This window comes from Zalophus californianus, chromosome 17, assembly GCF_009762305.2.
Source record: "Zalophus californianus isolate mZalCal1 chromosome 17, mZalCal1.pri.v2, whole genome shotgun sequence".
Lineage (NCBI taxonomy): Eukaryota > Metazoa > Chordata > Mammalia > Carnivora > Otariidae > Zalophus > Zalophus californianus.
This window is the reverse complement of record NC_045611.1, coordinates 57,604,976-57,627,156: the sequence shown is the minus strand read 5'-3', so window position 1 is coordinate 57,627,156 and position 22,181 is coordinate 57,604,976. Positions and strand designations below refer to the sequence as shown.

The following is a 22,181-nucleotide window of genomic DNA, read 5'->3' as shown; positions in this document are numbered from 1 at the left end:
GGGAGGGATGGGGTGGCTGGGTGATGGACATTGGGGAGGGTATGTGCTATGGTAAGCGCTGTGAATTGTGTAAGACTGATGAATCACAGACCTGTACCTCTGAAACAAATAATACATTATATGTTAAAGAAAAAAAAAAGATAGTAGGAAGGGAAAAATGAAGGGGGGGATCGGGGGCGGAGACAAACCATGAGAGACTATGGACTCTGAGAAACAAACAGGGTTTTAGAGGGGAGGGCGAGAGGGGGGATTGGTTAGCCCAGTGATGGGTATTAAGGAGGGCATGTACTGCATGGAGCACTGGGTGTTATACGGAAACAATGGATCGTGGATCACCACATCAAAAACTAATGTTGTATTGTATGGTAACTAACATAATAAAATTTAAAAAAAAGCTAATGATGTAATGTATGCTAACATAATAAAATTAAAAAAAATAGAGCTACCCTATGACCCAGCAATTGCACTTCTAGGTATTTACCCCAAAGACACAGATGTAGTGAAAAGAAGGGCCATATGCACCCCAAAGTTCATAGCAGCAATGTCCACAATAGCCAAACTGTGGAAAGAGCCAAGATGCCCTTCAACAGATGAATGGATAAAAAAGATGTGGTTCATACATACAATGAAATATTACTCAGCCATCAGAAAGGATGAACACCACAGCAAAAACTAAAGAATGAAGAGGGGGAAATCAGAGGGGGAGACGAACCATGAGAAATTATGGACTCTGAGAAACAAACTGAGGGTTCTAGAGGGAAGGGAGTGGGGGGATGGGTTAGCCCGGTGATGGGTATTAAGGAAGGCACATATTGTGATGAGCAGTGGGTGTTATATACAACTAATAAATTATTGAACAGGACATCAAAAACTAATGATGTACTGTATGGTGGCTAACTGAACATAATAAAAAGAATGTTAAAAAATGGTTCCTCAAAAATTTAAAAATAGAGCTACGCTATGACCCAGCAATTGCCCTCCTGGGTATTTACCCCAAAGACACAGATGTAGTGAAAAGGGCCATATGCACCCCAATGTTCATAGCAGCAATCTCCACAATAGCCAAACTGGAAAGAGCCGAGATGCCCTTCAAAAGATGAATGGATAAAGAAGACATGGTCCACATATACAATGGAATATTACTCAGCCATCAGAAAGGATGAATACCCAAGTTTTACATCAACATGGATGGGACTGGAGGAGATGATGCTAAGTGAAATAACTCAAGCAGAGAAAGTCAATTATCATATGGTTTCACTTACTTGTGGAACATAAGGAATAGCAAGGAGGACATTAGGAGAAGGAAGGGAAAAATGAAGCGGGGGGTTAATCGGAGGGAGAGATGAACCATGACAGACTATGGACTCTGAGAAACAAACGGTTTTAGAGGGGAGGTGGGAGGGGGAATTGGTTAGCCCCGTGATGGGTATTAAGGAGGGCACATACTGCATGGAGCACTGGATGTTATACGAAAACAATGGATCGTGGATCACCACATCAAAAACTAATGATGTGTTGTATGGTGACTGACATAAAAAATTTGAAAAAAATGCAAAATAGAGTTCCTTAATTTGAAACAAAAGGACACCAAACAGCAACATAAAACAAAAGTATAAAACTTACTGGCAAAGGTAAATATGTAGACAGAGAATACTTTACCACTCTAATGGAATTGTGTAAATCACTTGTTTTAGTAAAAGCTAAAAGAAAGTATTAAGAATAATTATAACTATCAACTTTTGTTAATGGATACACAATATAAAAGGATATAAACTGTCACATCAGTATCACAGAGTGTGGGAGGGGAGTAAGAGGGCAGAGTGTTGTATGCAATCAAACTTACCAGAATAATATAGACTACTATAACTATAGGACATTTTATGTAAGCCTGAGGGTAACCATGAAGAAAATACCTATGGAAGACACACAAAGGAAAAAGTGAAGGGAATCAAGGAATATCACTACAGTAATCTAAAAATCACAAAGAAAGACAGCAAGAGAGGAAAAGAGACACAAATGCGCTACAGGACAAACAGAAAGCACAATGACAATACGAAGCCCTTTACCTATCAATAATTACTTTAAACATAAATGGATTATGCTCCCCAAAGGACTGAGTGGCTGAATGGATTTTTAAAAATAAGATCCAACTATGAATATTGCAGAGCTGCAGGTCCTGGCACCCTCCACGGACTGGTTGGAGTTTCCGTCTTTCCTGTTACCACTGGAGTTGGGGGACTCTGAGCCCATGGTGGTGTATGGGACAGATTATTTGCAGCAAGTATCAGAGCTCATTAACCACACAGAGCCAAGCATCCTAACAATTACTTGATTTGGAACCTGGGACAGAAGACAACCTGGAGCCTGGACCACTGCTTTGAGTCTACACAAGAGAAGCTGCTCCATGGCACCAAGAAGTCCTTCAAGGAGCAGACCTGTGTCTCCAACATGGATGCTGCACTTGGCTTCGCTTCAGGCTCCCTCTTGTGAAAGCCTCATTTGACTGGCAAAGCAAGGAAATTGCTAAAGAGATGATCAGTGAGATCTGGACCACCTTGAGGCGGCCCTGGGGCAGCAGAGCCCCCACCATTCACTGTCACATCCTTCCAGGTCACCCTGCCTAGAGGGGGCTGGGCGGGGGAACCAGCTCCCACAGGAAGGAGTATGCCTCTTCCAGCCCTAAGATCACTTAATTTGGTGGCTTTGGGGGTTCCTGTCCTGCCCCACTCTGACCCCACAGGGCCTGGGTGGTTGCCTCCCCTACTTCTCCCCGAGGCCCACTCAGTGGACTCAGCTCCTTTCAGCCCCACCTTTAGGAGCTGCCCCCCGACCCCATGCTCCTCACACTGCTCCTCCCAATACTGCAGTCAACCTTCACTGACCAACTGTGCTCAGTTCTTAGTGGAAGCCTGAGGGCCTCTACAAGCCCTCCTGCTGCCTCCTAGTTTCCCTCAACTCATAGGCGAGTGTGTATGGTGTGTATGCATAGGGGATGCTGGTCTTTGTGTCTTGGGGCACAAGTCTTAGGGGCTGACTGAGCCTCCCTGGCCCAAGCAGAAAAGCAGACAGAGCAGGGGGGGGAAAGATAGAGTTTATTTGTACAGGGAAGAGGGTGGAGAGGGAGAGGGAGGGTTCTGTAGGCCCCTGTGCCGATAAAGAGACCCACATCAGTCAAAAATACAAAATAAAATAAGATCCAACTATATGCTGTGTTTAAGAGTCACTCTATAGATTTAAAGACACACGTAGGCTGCGAGTGAAGGCATGGAAAAAGATACTCCATCCAAGTGGTAACAAAGAGAGAAGAGGTGGCTATATTTTTATCAGATAAAATAGATTTATAATTCAATAACTGTCATAGTGGACAAGGAAATTGATTACATAGTAATAGGGTCAATCTACCAGGAAGATATTACAATTATAAACATATGTGCACCCAACACCAGAGGGCTTAAATATATAAAGCAAACACTGACAGATCTGAGTGAAGAAATATATAGCAACAGAATATCAGTGACTTCAGTATCCCACTTTCAATAACGGATAGAACATCCAGACAGAACATCAGTAAGGAAACAGCAAACTTGCACAACACTATAGACCAAGTGGAGCCAACGTAGAACACTTTGCCCAATGGCAAAAGAACTTCTCCACTGTACACAGAACAGTCTCCATGACGGATCCCATATTATCACAAAGCAAGTATGAAACATTTAGGAGGATTGAAATCCTACCAAGTATCTTTTCTGACCACAGTGGAATAAAACTAGGAATCAATAAGAGAAGGAAAGCTGGAGAATTCACAAATATGGGGAAATTAAACAACACACTCTTGGACAAAAAAGCCAAACAAAAGAGAATTTTCTTAAATATCATGAGACAAATGAAAATAAAAACAGTGGGGATGGGCTAGATGGGGGATGGGCATTAAGGAGGGCACTTCTGATGAGCACTGGGTGTCGGATGTAAGTGATAAATCACTGAATTCTACTCCTGAAACCAATACGGCACTGTATGTTAACTCACTAGAATTTAAATAAAAATTTAAAAAGAAAGAAAATGAAAACACAACATATCAAAATTTATGGGATGCAGCAGGGGCACCTGGGTGGCTCAGTCAGTTAAGCATCTGCCTTCAGCTCAGGTCATGGTCTCAGGGTCCTGGGATCGAGTCCTAAGTCAGGCTCCTTGCTCAGAGGGGAGTCTGCTTCTCCCTCTCCCTGCTGCTCCCCCTGCTTGTGCTCTCTATCTCAAATAAATAAATCTTTTTTAAAAATGTATGGGATGCAGCAAAAGCAGTACTAAGAGGCAAGTTTATAGTGATAAGCATCTACATTAAAAAAATAGAATCAGTAAATAATCTAACTTTACACCTCAAGGAACTATAAAAATTACAACAAACTGAATTCAAATTTATCAAGAGGAAGAAAATAATAAAGATGAGAGAAGATATAAACAAAACAGAGAAGAGAAAAAGAAAAACCAACAATGAGAGTGGGTTTTTTTAAAAGACAAGTAAATAAAATCAGAAATTAAACTGAGGACATTACAACAGATGTCACAGAAATGAAGAGGATCACAAGAAAATAGAAGGAACAATTGCCGAAAAAACTGTATAACCTAGAAGAAATTAATAATTTCCTAGAGAACTACAAGACTGACTCCAAAACATCAAAAATTAATGATGTACTGTATGGTGACTAACATAACATAAAAAAAAAAAGACTGACTCCAAAAGAAAGTTTGAACATATCTATAACAAGAGGGTTAAATCAGTAATCAAAGATCTTCTAAAAATGAAAAGCCCAGAACAAGATGGCACAACTGCTGAATTCTTCCAATCATTTAAAAAATGAATACCAACCCTTCTCAAACTCTTCCAAAAAACTGAAGGGGAAGGAACACATCCAAACCCATTTTATGAGGTGAAATTTACCTTGATACCAAAGCCAAGATATGGAAGTAACCTAAGTGTCCGTTGATGGGCAAATGGATAAACAAGATGTGGTACTTATGTACAATGGAATATTATTTGGCCATAAAAAAGCAATTTTGTGGGGTGCCTGGGTGGCTCAGTTGTTAAGCGTCAGCCTTTAGCTCAGGTCATGATCCCAGGGTCCTGGGATCGAGCCCCAGCCTGCTTCTCCCTCTCCCACTCCCCCTGTTGTATTCCCTCTCTCGCTGTCAAATGAATAAATAAAATCTTTTTTAAAAAGCAATTTTGCCATATGCAACAACATGGATGAATCTTGAGGGTATTGTACTAAGTGAAGTAAGTCAAAGACAAAAAGAAATTATATGAACTCATATGTAGAATTTTAAAATAAAAATGAGCTTATACAGAGAACAGATTTAACATATTGGTAGTTGGTAGGTGGGGAGGGGGTCAAAAGGTACAAACTTCTAGTTATAATTACATCACGTGACAGAGATGTTAGCTAATCCTACCTTGATAATCATACATTGATGTAAATATGTCAAATTAATATGTTGCACACCTTAGACTTGCATCGTTATATGTCAATTTCAAATAAAGATGTAAAAAAATCATGTGTATTTCTTGTAAAAAAAATTGGCATTCGGTGAATGATTACTGAACAGTATAATCATGGCTATTGTTGAAGCTGACTTCTATAAATTAAGGTTAACAGTCATTTTCAACATTCAAAAGCAGAAATTAGGAGCTACAGAATCCCTAAGGATCAGCCGTAAGAGACCAATAGTAGGAAAACATGAAGCCAAAACATGAGAAGTATGTATCAACCATAGGAAAGAGCCTATTAAAGTAATATCATAAAAAGCAAAAACGGAATTCAGCATGTAGAAGACAACACATGTGGTCACCAGCATCAGGACGGTATGGGCAGCTCTGGTCTCCGGGGGAATTTGCAGTAACCATTGGGGATGTGAATACACGGTGCTCTCTGGTGGTGCCTGTGCAGGAGCAGCACCGTGGGACCACTGGATCAGACTATGAGGCCACTCAAACATGGCATCAGAGATGCACCACAAGAAGACAAGACTTGTATTAGGACCTAAGGATGAGCAAAACCATTTGCCTTGGGTATGGTTGTATGTGTCCTGTAGACCAGTAACTTTCACAGGAACATAGATATTAATTAAGACACTGGAGATCCAGCAGATGAACAGGAAGGACCAATGACCTTGGGGGTTCATCCTCTGAGCATCCTCCCCGCTGTCCTGGGGAAGAGAAAGACATACTGAAAGGTGCTCAGGACACCGGTGGAGCACAAGGTGGTGCTGCAAGTCATTTGGTGGATGTAATGGACAAGTGTACACCCAAGAGTGGACAGGGGTTGCCTAAAGACAAAAGCCACTGTTGTGAGTGGGACCAGTGGAGAGAAGAACAAAGAGATTGGCTACAGCCATGTGGGTGAGCATCATGTTGAAGAGCCTCTGCTTGTGTCTGTGCCAGAATGGAGGGACCTTACGGGAGAAGAAGTGGACACTGACAAAGACCCAACACCAATCTGTAAAAACAAGATGGTTTTCAGAGCCTCTTCCCCTGTGGTTCTTAGGGCGTTGTTCTGAAAAGACATGGTGAGGGCTTCAGAGTGGCCTGGAGTGAAGAGTAGGCTGTTAGTCCCAGCATAAGGACTCTTCTTAGTTCTAGGACCTCATAAAGGGATTCTGAGCCTTTTCTTCTCCTGAAAATGGAGATACAGTCATATTCCACAGGATACTCGACCTGGAGAACATGTCATAGACACCAATTGCATATTATTACTTTGTATTTCTATTTACTTTTATGTTCTGTCTCCCCATCAGAATGTAAAGTCCATGAACTTAGGAAGCACGCCTGTCTTGGTCAAAAAATATGGTTGACATATAATGGGTATAAAATAAAGATGTACTTCATGAGTGAATATGTGGAAGGAGACAACAAGAATACAGTGTACCATCTTTATAATTCATTGCCATCCTGCCATTATAATGCATTAATAAAGTTAAATGGAAATACAAAAATATACAGATTAGAAGATTCATCTAACTAGGGGCGCCTGGGTGGCTCAGTAATTGAGCGTCTGCCTTCGGCTCAGGTCATGATCCCAGGGTCCTGGGATAGAGCCCCGCATCGGGCTCCCTGCTCAGCGGGGAGCCTGCTTCTCCTTCTCCCTCTCCCCCTGCTTGTGTTCCCTCTCTCACTGTGTCTCTGTCAAATAATTTTTTTAAAGATTTTATTTAACTAAAATTACAAGAGAATACATATTCACCTTCTGAGGACTCGATATTATATGTTAGAGTGACAGTACACAAAATGCTTTTCAAAAAGTCAGTAGCCATCTGAATACACAACATGTCCCTAAAATGTCTTCAGATATTCTATTTCAGTATAGAAAATATCCCTACTGGCCGAAGAATTCTAGTTATAATAATTCCACAGATTGTAACTTGTTGACAAGTCAGTTCCTGGAGAGTTTTGAAGTGGTCTCCCACTCACCTCAGTCCACACAAAAAAGTAAACGTGACTCAAAACAGCCAATCAAGACAGGTATTAAAGAGGACACTTCTTATGATGAGCCCTGAATTCTACTTCTTGTGATCAATGAATTCTACTCCTGAAACCAGTATTACACTGTGAACTAAAATTTTTTTAAAAACCTATCAAGTTGTACATTCACTATAAGCAGTTTTATTAGTCAATTACACCTCAATAAAGCTAGTAAAACTCTTCTATCATTAAACCATTGCACAAATTGATTTACATCTGAGTTTTTGAGTTCCTACATTTTCTCTGAGTCTTTGATTCTCATTTATAAAATCCAGAACCAATTAAACTAGGTACCTTAGCTCAAAAGCAACCATAGCACATTTGGGTGGTCCATTAAAATAAAGATTGATCTGAGCCCTTATGAGTGAAAAAGAAGGTTCTGTGACATACAAGAGAAAGACGGACCTCTTCTGGTAAAAGGTGTGAAGTCTTCCAAAGGCAATAATCCTAATTGTTACTGTAGGATTCAGAAGCCACAGTGAGAAAGGAAAAATAAGTGATATTGAGAAAAACATCTCCAAGTTTCTTGCTCTTTGGGAAAACTGGGTCCATGTTAGGAGACTGTTGTGTAGACAAGACAGGAAACAGCATAGTGATTACCTTGTGACTATCAGCTTTGGACTCACCCAGTACGGGTTTTGTTTTATATTCCCCCAATGATAATTAATGGTGCTGGGACATTAGGACACATCCTTGAGCTCTGAGAACCTGTTCTCTCATTTGTGACATGGGAATGACAGTGGAACCGTGTGTCAGAGGCTTAATCCTTGAGCAGACGAAGATTCCATCCTCTGCATCCTGAAAGCTCTTACTGTGGGTTACAATCATCCACTTACAAGCTTAGTCCCACCTGGGGAGCGTCACCACTCTGTGCATCTGTTTTCTCACTGAAAAGGAGAGATGAACCATGAGAGACGATGGACTCTGAGAAACAAACAGGGTTTTAGAGGGGAGGGGGGTGGGGGGATGGGTTAGCCTGGTGATGGGTATTAAGGAGGGCATGTACTGCATGGAGCACAGGGTGTTATACGAAAACAATGGATTGTGGATCACCACACCAAAAATAATGATGTATTGCATGGTGACTAACATAATAAAATTTTTTTAAAAAGAAAAAAAGAAAAGTAAAGTTTGCTTTAATATGGAACACCACTTAAACCTCATGTGGATACGCACGGCAGATTTCATGTCAATTATTGATCACAATGGCTAGAACAAAGTTCTCATTAAGTAGTGGGAAGAATTATTTTTATGATAGGGGTTGTTGCCTTGTTTTGATTACCTACCACTACCAGGGATACAAGGGAAGAAAAATGACACGTAAAATGGGAAGAACAGACTAGCTGCATTCCAACACTCACACTATTTTGTGTGACTTGAAAATGAACCAGAGTTCATCTCACTAAAATTTTCTCTCTCCACTTACTGCATCAAGTTAAACAAAGATAGAAGGGCCCTTTTCTACTTATTTAAAGTATGAGCAATACCCCCACTTTCAACACAAATCATCAGATCATCAGAATCATCAGAGTATCAGTGAGGAAGCATTGCCCCCGAAACACACAATAGACCCCCTTGACCTACAGACATCCTGACCATCCACCCAACAGTGGCGGAGTACACCTGCTTCCACGCACAGAGTATTCACCAGGAAAGATCATAGGTTAGGTCCCAAAACAGTCTTAACAGATTTACAAAGACTGACATCATATCGAGTATCTTTTCTGACCACAATGGCATGAAACTAGTGATCAGTAACAACAGAAAACAGGAAAATTCACAAACATACACAGATTCAACAACACACTCCTGAACAACCCATGGGGCAAAGAAGAAATCAAAGGGAAACCAAGAAATACTTTGAGACAAGCCTAAGGGGAAACACAACACACTAAATGTAGGGGATTCAGCAAAAACCATTCTAAGAGGAATGTTTATAGCGATAAACGCCTACCTTAAGAAAAAAGAAAGATCTGGGCGCCTGGCTGGCTCAGTCGGTGGAGCATGAAACACTTGGTCTCCAGGTTGTAAGTTTGAGCCCCATGTTGGGTGTATTGATTACTTAAAATCTTTTTTTTTTAAGATTTTATTTTATTTGAGAGAGAGTGAGAGAGAGCACAAGCTGGGGGAGAGGTAGAGGGAGAGAGAGAGAAGCAGACTCCCCGTTGAGCAGGGAGCCTGACGCTGGGCTCGATCCCAGGACCCCCAGATCATGACCTGAGCCGAAGGCAGATGCTTAACTGACTGAGCCACCCAGGCGCCCTGATTACTTAAAATCTTTAATAAAAAAAAGAAAAAAGAAAAAGAAGAAGAAACAAAGATCTTAATAAGCCACCTCAGTTTATACCTCAAGGGAAAGAAGAAAAAAAAAAAACCTCAGCCCAAAGTACTTAGAGGGAAGGAAATAACAAATGGCAGGACAGAAATAATGACAATGAAACCAGAAAAACAATGGAAAAGGTTGATGCAACCCAGAGCTGGCTTTTGGAAAAGATTCTCATTTCTCTACTCACCACTGGCAGGAGCGTGAGGCGGGACATCCACGGTCAGGCAGCCAACTGCGTTTCCCACTCCTCTCCCATCCATTCCTATAGTCAGCTGAATTCACTTCCCTACAAAGAACCAGAGACGTGTTTTCACGTCATCACACAACCCACGTTCATTCTCCTCCTGGAAGCCCCTCCTCCCATCACCTCCCATGTCTCACACCTTCTCCAGCTCCAGCCCACCCAGCTGCACCTGCTCACAGACGCCTGACCGCCATTCTCCATCATCATATCCCTGTTTGTTTCTTTACTCCTACAGCTTTTCTCTTCCCCCTACACTGAGCTGGGTGAGGAGTCGTCTCCTGATCCACTGGTAGATACTTCAGCCATAGTGTCTGGACACAGGGAGCAAATAGCACCTCCTACTGTTCCGTATCACCTCCAACAACAGCAGGAGGAAATACAGCAAATTTATGCTGGTCTGTCCTTTGAATTATAATGACCTGCAAATTCCCTGGCACTCCAGCGTGCTGGGTTTTACTGTAGACTCAATGAATCCCATGGAACCTTCCTTATTGGCAAAAGATCTGACTTGAGTCTCATGCAGTAAGGCCTCCTATGACCCCTCTAAAAACCCCACTCTGTGCTCCCTAATTCACACCTCCACCCAGCTGTGGCATAGATACAGCTGCTCAGAGTGAGGCAGGGTTGGCGTGCGTCCTGCCCAATCCATGTTGGTGCCCAACCACATCCCCAAGTTCCTGCTCTCCTGGGTTTTGCCCTGAACAGAAGGAACCACTCACCTGGCTGGTCTTTGCTCCAGAGCTCTGTGCAGGGGAGTGTCAATCACAACGAGCCAGTTACAGGGACAGGGTTCCTGGACCCGATCTCCCCACAGAGATGCCCTTACCATGTCAGCTGTAGTCTTGGTGACCCTCTGCATGGAGAGCCTGGGGCATCTCCAGTGAGGAGCTAATTTAATCCCCAGTGCAAATCACCATCACTCTCTGCAGATGATTAAGGACAGTTGTTGGCAATTAACAAGAAGATTGGGGTGGGGGTAGCCAAAGAGCTGGCATAAAAAAAGTTTTCTAACTCCCTGTGGAAAACCATATTCAGAACCAAAGTTGTAATCAGGAGTTAAAGGGACACAGAAAAACACATCAAGAACTCGTTGGGGAACAAGAAGATGTGACCACTCCCCCCACTCATGCTCTCTCTCTCTCTAGCTCTTGCTCTGTCTCTCAAATAAATAAATAAAATCTTTTTTAAAAGGTGGGGGGGCACACGCACCTGGGTGGCTCAGTCAGTTAAGTGTCTGTCTTGGCTCAGGACCCGATCTCAGGTTCCTGGGATGGAGCCCTGCATTGGGCTCCCTGCTCGGGCGGCGGGGGGGGGTCTGCTTCTCTCTCCCTCTGCCCCTCCCCCTCTGCTCTTGCTTGTGCTCTCTCTCTCATGTAAATAAATAAAATCTTTAAAAAGAAAAGAAGAAGATGTGACCACTGGGGTACCTAGGTGGCTCAGTTAAGCTTCCAACTCGATTTCAGCTCAGGTCCTGATCTCCTGGTTGCGAGATGGAGCCCTCCCTCCCTCCACCCTTTCCCTGTGTTAGTCTCGCCACTCTGCAGGGAGCCTGCTTAAGATTCTCTTTCCCTCTCCCTCTTCCTCTCCCCTTCTGCTCTTGCTCATGCTCTCTCGTTATCTCTCAAAAAAAAAAAAAAAGATGTGGCCGCCCACTTACCCATGAGCTGCACCTGGGCACTCAGAGGCTCCTCATCCTCTCTCCTGGCCTTGGAATGTGGATTTGCTTGCCTTTCCCACTCCCAGAGGCTGCTCCAAGGGCATAGCCTTGAGATAGTGATGTGATGAAAAGACCTGCCCGAGCCCAGTTGGCACCTCTTTATAAACTTAGGTTTGCAGGGCAGATTCAGGGATCCGTTCATCTTGCTGCTGCCGAGACAAGCCTCGTATGTAAGTTCCCTTTGCTTATTAAAATTGCCATCTACCAACCTGGAGTGGCCTGCCTCCTTCTTCGGTCCCTTCCTGCCCTCTGTGTGCGGGGGGCCAGCTTCCAGTTACACCAGGAAAGCTCCGTAGAGGGCTCCCTTTACTGTATTTCCAATGGGGTATGTTCCTCAGTGCTTTTTCATCTTTCCAAAATATTGACCATCCTCACCGGGTCAGGACTCTGGTCTTAACATGACTTTAAATTCCATGCTTCTTGCTGTTTATGGCCCTAGGTCTTTTTAGTCTGGAAAATACCCCATTTTGAAAGCATCTTTCCCACCTCAAAATACAGGTATCCCTAATCCCCACATGACTCCAAACAAGATGATAATTTCCCTTCCAAGTCCCCATTCAGCCTGCCTCCTGTGCCTCTCATTGTGTAACCAGACTCCCCTCTTTATTCTGGATCATTTGCACAGGGGTGAAGCATTCCTGAGCCTACACACTTTGCTAAGGGCAAAGCCATATAGGAGAAATAAGTGATAACAAAGGAATTCAGACTTCCAGTGCCCACCACCCACCCTGGTATCCGAAAGCCCACAGTGCCCCCAACCCCTGGGACAACCATACACTCCCCATGGGTTTCCAACAGTCTTTTCACCAAGAAATTATTCTTTTTGCTGTCTTTTGTTTACTATTGACTATGACCTCATCTTTTTTATTCTATTTTTAGGGCTAATTCTTTAACACTATATTTCACCCACAATATTTTATATTAGTTTGAACATTTATAATTTCAAAGAGCACTATTTAACATTTGCTCATTAAAATATAAATTTTAGGGATGCCTGGGTGGCTCAGTCAGTTAAACATCTGCCTTTGGCTCAGGTCATGATCTCAGGGTCCTGGATCCAGCCCCGCATCGGGCTCCCTGCTCAGCAGGGAGTCTGCTTCTCCCTCTCCCCCTGCCGCTACCCCTGCTCATGCTTGTTCTCTCACTCTTTCTCAAACAAATAATAAATAAAATCTTTAAAAAATAAAATACAAATTTTAGGGACCCCTGGCTGAGTCAGAGGAATGTGCAACTCTTGATATTGGGGTCATGAGTTTGAGCCCCACGTTGGATGTAGAGATTACTTAAAAATTTTGTTAAAGTTAAAACACTTTAAAAAAATAAAATACGAATTTTTTTTTAAAGATTTATTTATTCATGAGAGACAGACAGAGAGAGAGAAGCAGAGGGAGAAGCAGGCTCCCAAGGAGCAGGGAGCCCGATGCGGGACTCGATCCCAGGACCCTGGGATCATGACCTGAGCCGAAGGCAGACGCTTAACCATCTGAGCCACCCAGGCGCCCTAAAATACGAATTTTAATGGACATTTTCAAGCACACAAAACTGTAGACAATGGTATCACAACCTCCCCTTACACACACACCCTTCAGGAACACCTTGTCTACTTTAAACGATCATTTACACTGAGCAGATCTAGTTTCATTTATATCTCCCTCATATTTCCTTCCCCTAAAGAACGATAATTATACTCTGGCTAGAAACAGTTGGCTGTTCCTGTTAACAGACATCGCTATGATGATGCATTCATGGGGTGGAAACCTTTATCAGTTAATGCATTCAAAGAGGAATGAACAAGTGGGGAGAGCTCACCATAGGAGTGTCACATCATCGCTTCTTTGTTGCCTTTTGGAATGTCCCAGTCGACCACTTCAAACCTCTTCACTCCAATTGTGCAGGTAAACTAATTAAACATCATCAACTACAAGCATTAAAAGAAGATAATGATTATTTGAGAGCATGAATAAAGCAGAAATGTTTAAAAATGGCACCGTGGTTGATGTGGTTGGATCTCTGCTCTGATTCATAAAATGTTGAATCACCTAATGGATTGTGTGCTTTACTGTTAGGAACATAAGATCTCATAGGCCAGAGGTAAATTTGTATGCCTTAATAAAAAGGACAAACAAATGGGTAATCTGTTACAGTCACTATAACGAGAACAATTTCCACAATAATTGTGGACCTGTGCTTATCTGGGTCAACAGCAATGATTTTGGTTCTGCAGATGTCCTTTTGACTGTGATAACATTTGATGTGGTCAGACCCACCATCTCCCTTAGTTCCCTTTGCTTGCTTTCCACAGAGCTACACTCGTCATATTTTCCTTCTACGGAGCTGATTACTTACGGAGATAGGATTTGGTGTCAGTTGCAGAGACTTATTATCCAAGACAGGTATTTGAACTTGAAGGTTCTCTCAAGTGCCAAAACTAGAAGAATCTGGAGTTAAGGCCTCTAGTTCCAGTAAAATTGTATGTGGAACCAAGAGAAACCCTGCCCGTCACAGCCACATGAAAATGCTGAGCCCAAGACCTGTCCTTGGATGGTTCAAGGCAGCACATTCTATGGATTGGAAAGTGTGGCATATGGGAGTGGATGGAAGTCAGGGCAGAAACTGTCATGGCCTTTGGGTGGCCAGATGTGAGGACTGAAATGAAATCCCACCAAAACTACCTTGGGGCCGAAGTAAAATGGATCCTTCTAGATCTGGCCACACGAAAATGTCAGAGAATTAAAAAAAAAAAAACTATCAAATAATTTTTTTCTATGGTGGTTGTCAATCAATGATATTCTAATTCCATCATTCCTTCTACATTTATTAGTAGCTACCAGACCCATCTATCTTTGGTTGCTAGCTCTGCCACTCCAGCTGTGTAATCTTGGGCAAACGAAAGGAAAGAAGCCAAGGGTCAGCCTAGAATTTTGCATCCAGTAAGAAAGACCTTCAGAAATTAGGGTGACACCTCCTTCTCTCCTTCTCTCTCTTTCCCCTATTCATCCCTCTCTTGCCATGTCCTTCCCCCTCTCAGGCTCCCAAGCAGTTGGCAGAGCTGCGGAGGCACCCTGGTGGTAGCATGGGAACCCTCTAGATTGCAGGGCAGTGAGGACAGAAGTGGGCAAAACACCTGTATAGTTGTGTGTTTTAGTCACCACACACCCGGGGATGCAAGTGGTGAGGAGGTAGGGGAGCTGTGGGAAGGAATAGTAGAAGCAAACCTGCATTGCAGGAAGGCACTGGAGGAGTGGGGGAAAGTAGGCAGAGAATTCAGGCACTGTGGTTATGAGTGGGATCCTCGAGCATGTACGTGTTGAGCAAATAGAATGTAATACAGGTTTCTCACTGTTGGAGGAAATATTTATAAGCAGAGAACAGGGAGAAGCGAGAATGAATCCTAGGGGCTGGTTCTGATGGGAGGAATTCAAATATGAATAACTCATATGTGAATAACTTTGTTCATTACACACATGCATGTGTGCACATGTATGAAACCTAATTATGAGTTTTTGCTGAGAGGTCCCAGAAGCAAATGCACACTGGTAGCAAAGCACAAAGCTAAAAGCAGGTCTTGGTTTCCAGCAACCAACCTCCATTGAAGGGATCTTATTCTTTGGTGAAGTGGTAGATACGAGGGCTACGTCTGGAACGGCACAAGATGAGCCTACAATGATTCCTTTTGTTAAATCATGCAGCTATACAGATCTTCCACTGGCCAATCTGGGACGACATGAACATGAAAACGGATAATGATTGCATCACGGTGCAATCCATTGAACCATACAGGAATTTAGGAATCCTTTGGACATGAATAAAAGAGAATGAATGAATGATTAAATAAATACATGGGGTGAAGGGAAGCCTCTTCCTTCAGTAGAGTCCTACTAATTAGTGTTGAGGGCTGATGTTAGAGAACCATCCTATTGTTGGCTGTTCCAATGGGAGCTGTGATAGCTAAGGCACGTGAGTGTCAGGTGACGAGGAGGAGCACAGTGGGACAATCTCAGGACATCTCCCCACAATGCGCTGAATCGGTTGCAAAGACCAAATGGCACACATAAGATGGAGAGATTTGGCAGAGGCCAACCCGACCAGGCGATCAAGGTGAGCATGAGCACGGTTAGGATGGGTGAACACCATGCACGCCCTGGTGTGAAGCGCTGGGAAGAGAACAGCAACATTTCCCAGGTCCTCCTACCGAGGAAATGTGAGCCGAGTCTGGTCTTGAGGAAGCCCAGAGAGACCCACGGGGAGGGTCATTCAACAGAACAAAGTGGGGCGAGGATATGAAAGAAAGGGAAAGTCAGCAATAACAGTTTGAGACTGGAGAACAAGGAAGAGACACAGCAACAAATTGCACATTCCTGGTGGGTAATCCCAACCAGAAAGGAAAAGATGTTTCGGATCCATTGGAAAATTTGAGCATGACCCATGGATAGAGCAGTGGTGGTGTGTCTACACTGATTTTCTAAATCAAAGGACAGTATGTTGTTATTGCAGGAGTGTCTCTGTTGTAGGGAAAACCACACCAGTGAGTTTAGGATAGTGTGCAGGGTGTACCCACATTGCTTTCAAGTGGTTCAGGAAAAAAAAGGTGATAACAGAATAAAATGTACAGAAATTAGTTAATACATCAAATGTAGTAAAGTATTAACTGTTGGGGTATTTGGGTAAGGGATAAAATTATGTATATTTGAAATGATATCAGATGAATAATTGTAAAAATAAAATTAATTCAAAGGCGTTGAATTTCTCAACTTTTAAAATGAGGTTGGATAGTGTTAAATACATCTTTGTTATTGATCACATTTTTTTAAAGATTTTATTTATTTATTTGACAGACAGAGACACAGAGAGAGAGGGAACACAAGCAGGGGGAGTGGAAGAGGCAGAAGCAGGCTTCCCGCTGAGCAGGGAGCCCAATGTGGGGCTCGATCCCAGGACCCTGGAACCATGACCTGAGCCAAAGGCAGACGCTTAACGACTGAGCCACCCAGGCATCCCTATTGATCGCATTTTATTACCTTTTTTCAAATAGACATTTTGTATAATTTAATGGGAAAAACAGTGAGATAAAGATATATTTAGATAAATACTGAAATAACTCACATAGAGCAAATCTGTACCTCAAAAAACCTGAAGGAGGTGCTTCATACTGAAGGAAAATTATACCAGAGGAAAACACACACAAAAGAATTATTATCAGCAGAATTGGCAATCATGTGGATACATGGGTAATCTATACTCTATCATTTCTTATTTTTTCTAAGAGACAACTGGCTCATGACAGCAAAAATAATAGCATTAATTGTGGGTAATAACATACATAGAATAAAAATTTATAAAAACAATATCATAAAACATTATAAGGTATATGGAACTACACTATTATAAAATTCTTACATAATCTGTGAAATGGTCAACAGTAGTTCAAACTAGAATGTAATACCTTGGAAATCCACTTTAAAACAGCTACAACGAGCAATGTCCACAAGAGCCAAACTGTGGAAAGAGCCGAGATGCCCTTCAGCAGACGAATGGATAAAGGAGATGTGGTCCATATGTACAATGGAATATTACTCAGCCATCAGAAAGGATGGATACCCACCATTTGCATCGACATGAATGGAACTAGATAGGATTATGCTAAGTGAAATAAGCAAGCAGAGAAAGACAATTACATATGGTTTCACTTATATGTGGAATATAAGAAATAGTGCAGAGGACCATAGGGGATGGGAGGGAAAACTGAATGGGAAGAAATCATGGGAGACAAACCATGAGAGACTCTGGACTCCAGGAAACAAACTGAGGGTTACAGAAGGGAAGGGGTTGGGGAGTGGGGTAACTGGGTGATGAGTATTAAGAAGGGCATGTTTTGTGATGAGCACTGGGTGTTATATGCAACTAATGAATCACTGAACACTACATCAAAAACTAATGGCATATTGTATGTTGGCTAATTGAACATAATAAAAAATAAATAAAACAACTACAACAACCACTAAAAATAGTTATACCTTAACACCATTAATTTTAAAAATACCAGACTGTCCCAAAAGGAGGCAAAAGGAAAAAGAGAGAAAAAAGCAGATAGGACAAAGAAAAAAACTGAGTCCCCAATTTCTGTACTTCAATGATAAACTAGAAAATCCGAGTAACAAATTTATAGATGGCAGCTGTAAACCCTCCTTAATATTACTTCATTTATGCAATCGATGAACTTCACTGAGGGTCAGCCATGTAAAGAAAACCCACAAGGTATAAAGGCAAAGCAACCCACTGGACAGCATTGATTTTCTGTGTCGGACTACAGCATATTAGAGAAATAGGAGTGAAATGCAGTAATCAAGTCAGGCAGAAAACACCTCTCCATCTACCAGGTTTCTTACCTGCATCTGTGAAACAAAGCCTCTGCACCCCCCCCGGCGTGGTATTTACCTGTATCAATATTAGATTGTGCACGAATGTATGCCAGGTGTTCACCGTGCCCACACTGAGATAAAATTTGCAGAAACACTTTGAATATTCCTGAAGAAAGAAGCTTTGTTTCAGCATCTGCCCTGTTGAGAGGGAAGACATGTTTCCTTAACAGTTTTGTATGTTTGTTTTAAGTTCATAATTGGTGAGTTGACTTTGAGATCTCCCAGGGCAGCCCCAGTATCAGATTTACCCTCTAAGATCACCGCGGAGGTTGTATAAAACACTGGTGCCAAGTAAATGGTCACCGAATAGAGTGATCGCGGTTATCAAAGCTGTCTTCCACACATTTACATCTGATCTCTAACAACTCAAGAGCAGGACCTAGGAGGCCCAGGGTTGTGAAGGATCAGCAGGAAGGGGCTAAAAGCGGGGAAACATAAAGCCAAAATACTAGAGGTCTGTATCAACCACAGATGGAAATCTAAAAAGGCAGCAACATAAAAAGTGACAATGGAATTCAGCACATAAAAGCTGACGAAGGTGGCCACCAGCAACAGGACGGTGTGGGCAGCTCTGGTCTCCAGGTGGTGTCTGTGGGAGCTGTTGGGGGTGTGAATATACCGCACTCTCTGGTGGTGCCTGTGCAGGAGCAGCACCATGGAACCACTGGACCAGACCATGAGGCCAATAAACATAGCATCCACAGCAACCCACAGGATGACCATGTTTGCACTGGGATCCAAGGATGAGCAGAACCACTTCCCTTGGGTGTCAGTACTATTTCCCACTTGCTGTGCATCAGTGATGTTCACGGGAACATAGGTATTCAGGAAGATACTGAACATCCAGCAGATGCAACAGGAGGGATGAATGACCTTGGGGGCTTGTCCTCTGAGCATGGTCCACACCATCCTCCCCGGGATGAGTGTGAGGAACCGATAGGTGCTCAGGATGCAGGTGGAGCACATGGTGGTGTTGCGAGCCACTCTGTGTATATAATATACAAATTTACACCCAAGACTGGACAGGGGCTTCCTCAAAACAAAAGCTGCCTTCATGTAGGGAATCCCGGCAGAGACAAAATCCAAGAGATTGGCTACAGCCATGTGGGTGAGAATCGTGTGGGGAGGCCTCTGCTTGTGTCCGTGCCAGACTGGAGAGACGTTACGGAAGAAGAGGGTGACATTGGCCAGAGCCCCAATGCCCATCTGGAAAAACAGGATGGTTTTCAGAGCCTTTTCCCCCGTGGTTCTTCGGGCATTGTTCTGAAAAGACATGGTGAGGGCTGCAGAGTGGCCTGGAGTGAAGAGCAGGGCAGGCTCTGTCAGTGCCTCGAGAGGACTCTTCCTAATTACAGGACCTCATAAAGGGATTCTGAGCCTTTTCTTCTCCTGGAAAGGGAGACAGTCATATTCCACGGGAGACTTGACCTGGAGAACATGCCACAGACACCAATTTCACATTATTACTTTGTACTTCTACTTACTTTTTTAAATTTTATTTTATTTAAATTCAACTAATCAACATGCAGTGTATTATTAGTTTCAGAAGTAGAGGTCAGTGATTCATCAGTTGCGTATAACACCCAGTGCTCATCACATCACGTGCCCTCCTTAATGCCCATCGCCCAGTTACCCCGTCCCCCCACCCACCTCCCCTCCAGCAACCCTCAGTTTGTTTCCTGGAGTTAAGAGTCCCTCATGGTTTGTATTTACTTTTATGTTCTGACTCTTCACCAGAATGTAAACTAACATAAACTTAAGAACCATGCTTGTCTTATGAAAAAATATGATTCATCCTCAAAAAGTGTTAAGTAACATGCACTTAGTAAATAAATAAGTGGAAGGAGGTGGTCACACTGTACCGCTCTTCGAATTTATCATTATTCTGTCACCATAATTCATTAACCTAAGACAATGAAGTAGAAAAATGCAAACTCATGTTCAAATGTATAAGATTATCTAACTCATTAAATTTGCAACAGTCAGCTTTTGAGAATGCTTAATATTATTCATCAGAGTGACTGAATATGATATACCTTCTAAAAAATCAGTAGCCTTCTGATTAAGCAACATGACCCTAAATGACCTCAGAGTGAACACAACGTGAATTTCATGTCAACTGTTGATCGCAGTGGCCAAAACAAAGTTAGTTCCCATATAGTGTTAGAAGTAATTAATAGCAGTAGAAACATAATTATGGTACAAAATATTTGTTTCCTTGTTTTGATTACCCATCACTACAATATGAAGTAAAAGGTATTACAATGTCAAATGGGAAAAATGGATCAGGTATGTTCCACCAACCTACTTCTGAGACTTGAAAATTAAATATAATTCATCTCACATTTTTTCTCTTTCTCCTTGATGCTTCACACACACGCAGAGCAACACTCTCTCTCTCTCTCTCACACACACACACACACACACACACACACTACAAAACAAAGAAAAATGACCCCCCAAATCTCCAGAAGAATACAGAAGCAATTGCATTCTACTGCAGTAGGATTTCAGAAAGGAAAAAAAAAAATAGGGTCATTAAATCCTAATATCATTACACCATAGACTGTTTTTCTCTGTGAATATCTCTCTGTATGTGTATGGGTGTGTCAGTGGACCTTATTTATGTCAGCATTTTGAAGTTATAACCTGAATTCTGCACATCAATTTTCTACACGTATTCATACACAAGCCTAAAATCTGTTAGGTCTGAGAAAATAAGCAGACTCTTCTGTACATGGTTGAGGAGGTCAGTGACTCTGCTCATCCAAAATTTGGCTCAGATTAAGAGATCCCCGTCTTTTTTCCCTCATTGTCAAGGACTCTAGGACACAGAGATCTACAGTGACTCTCTCCACTGTGGTCCTACCCAGAGACACTCCCCAACACATGTCCCCAGCCACCAACCCAGCCAGAGCGCAGGCAGGTTTAGTACCTGTCCTCTACAACCTTACTACACAAACCCAGTTCTGAGTTCCTCTCCTGTTGGAGACTACTTGTCTCCTGGTTTTTGCCGTGAGACTGAACATAAGAAAGCACTCACCTGGCTGGTCCTTGCTCCAGAGTTCGGTGCAGGGAAGTGTCAATCAGGATGAGCCACAGTTATAGGGACAGGGTCCCTAGACCTCATCTCCCCACAGAGATGACATTACCATGTCAGCTGTGTCTCAGGAACACTGTCTGCCTGGAGAATCTGGGGCGTCTCTAATGAGAAGCAAATTTTATCCCCATTGCAAGTCTTCACCAGCCTCTTCTGGCAATTAATGGTAATTTTTGGTAATTAATTTAAAGTTCCTGAAAATCTGCTAAACAACAGGCAGAGAGAAGTTTCTATGTTCCCTGTGGAAGAATCTAAGTTCAGAGTCAAAGTTGCCATCTGTGGTGGAATTGAAACTCAATGTATGGACTTCGGAAAACAAACTGAGGGTTTCAGAAGGGACGGGGGTAGGGGGATGGGGTAGCTGGGTGATGGGTATTAAGGAGGGCACGTGTTGTGATGAGCACTGGGTGTTATACACAACTAATGAATTGTTGAACACTACGTCAAAAACTAACGATGTGCTATATGCTGGCTAACTGAGCATAACAAAAATAGTAATAATAATAAATAAAACCATAAATCATCAAAAAAAAAAAAAAAAAGAAACTGAATGTTGGGTCAAGGGTTCCAGTTACAGTATTTCCAAATGGGCATTTCCTGTTTCCAGAATCAGGCTGACACCATGATTAGCTCATACTGACCATCTCCATTTGATCTGGAAACTGGTCTCTCCCTTGACTTAAATAACACAATTCCTGTTACTTAGGGCCCCACGTCTTCTACATCTGGAGGATATCCCACTTGAAGTTAGTCTATCTTACCTCAGAACCTGTGAGCATCTCTAATGTCCACGTGACTCCCCAAGAGCTCATTATATGCTTCCCAAATCACCCAGAGAGCCCTCCTCCCTTGTCCCTCATCG

The 22,181-nt window shown here is 42.6% G+C and overlaps 1 protein-coding gene and 1 pseudogene across 1 annotated transcript; both read right to left on the bottom strand.

Annotated features, from left to right (window-relative positions):
- Positions 1-5,664: 5,664 nt before the first annotated feature.
- LOC113936276 lies at positions 5,665-6,560 on the bottom strand (annotated as a pseudogene).
- Positions 6,561-18,585: 12,025 nt separating this feature from the next.
- LOC113935858 (vomeronasal type-1 receptor 3-like) lies at positions 18,586-19,494 on the bottom strand. Its single transcript, XM_027618458.1, has one exon. It carries the CDS (start codon positions 19,492-19,494, stop codon positions 18,586-18,588), a length of 909 nt encoding a protein of 302 aa, XP_027474259.1.
- Between the last annotated feature and the right edge of the window lie 2,687 nt (positions 19,495-22,181).

Coding starts and splice junctions, on each gene's coding strand:
- LOC113935858 (XM_027618458.1), bottom strand. CDS start 19,494: ATGTCTTTTCAGAACAATGCCCGAAGAACCACGGGGGAAAAGGCTCTG.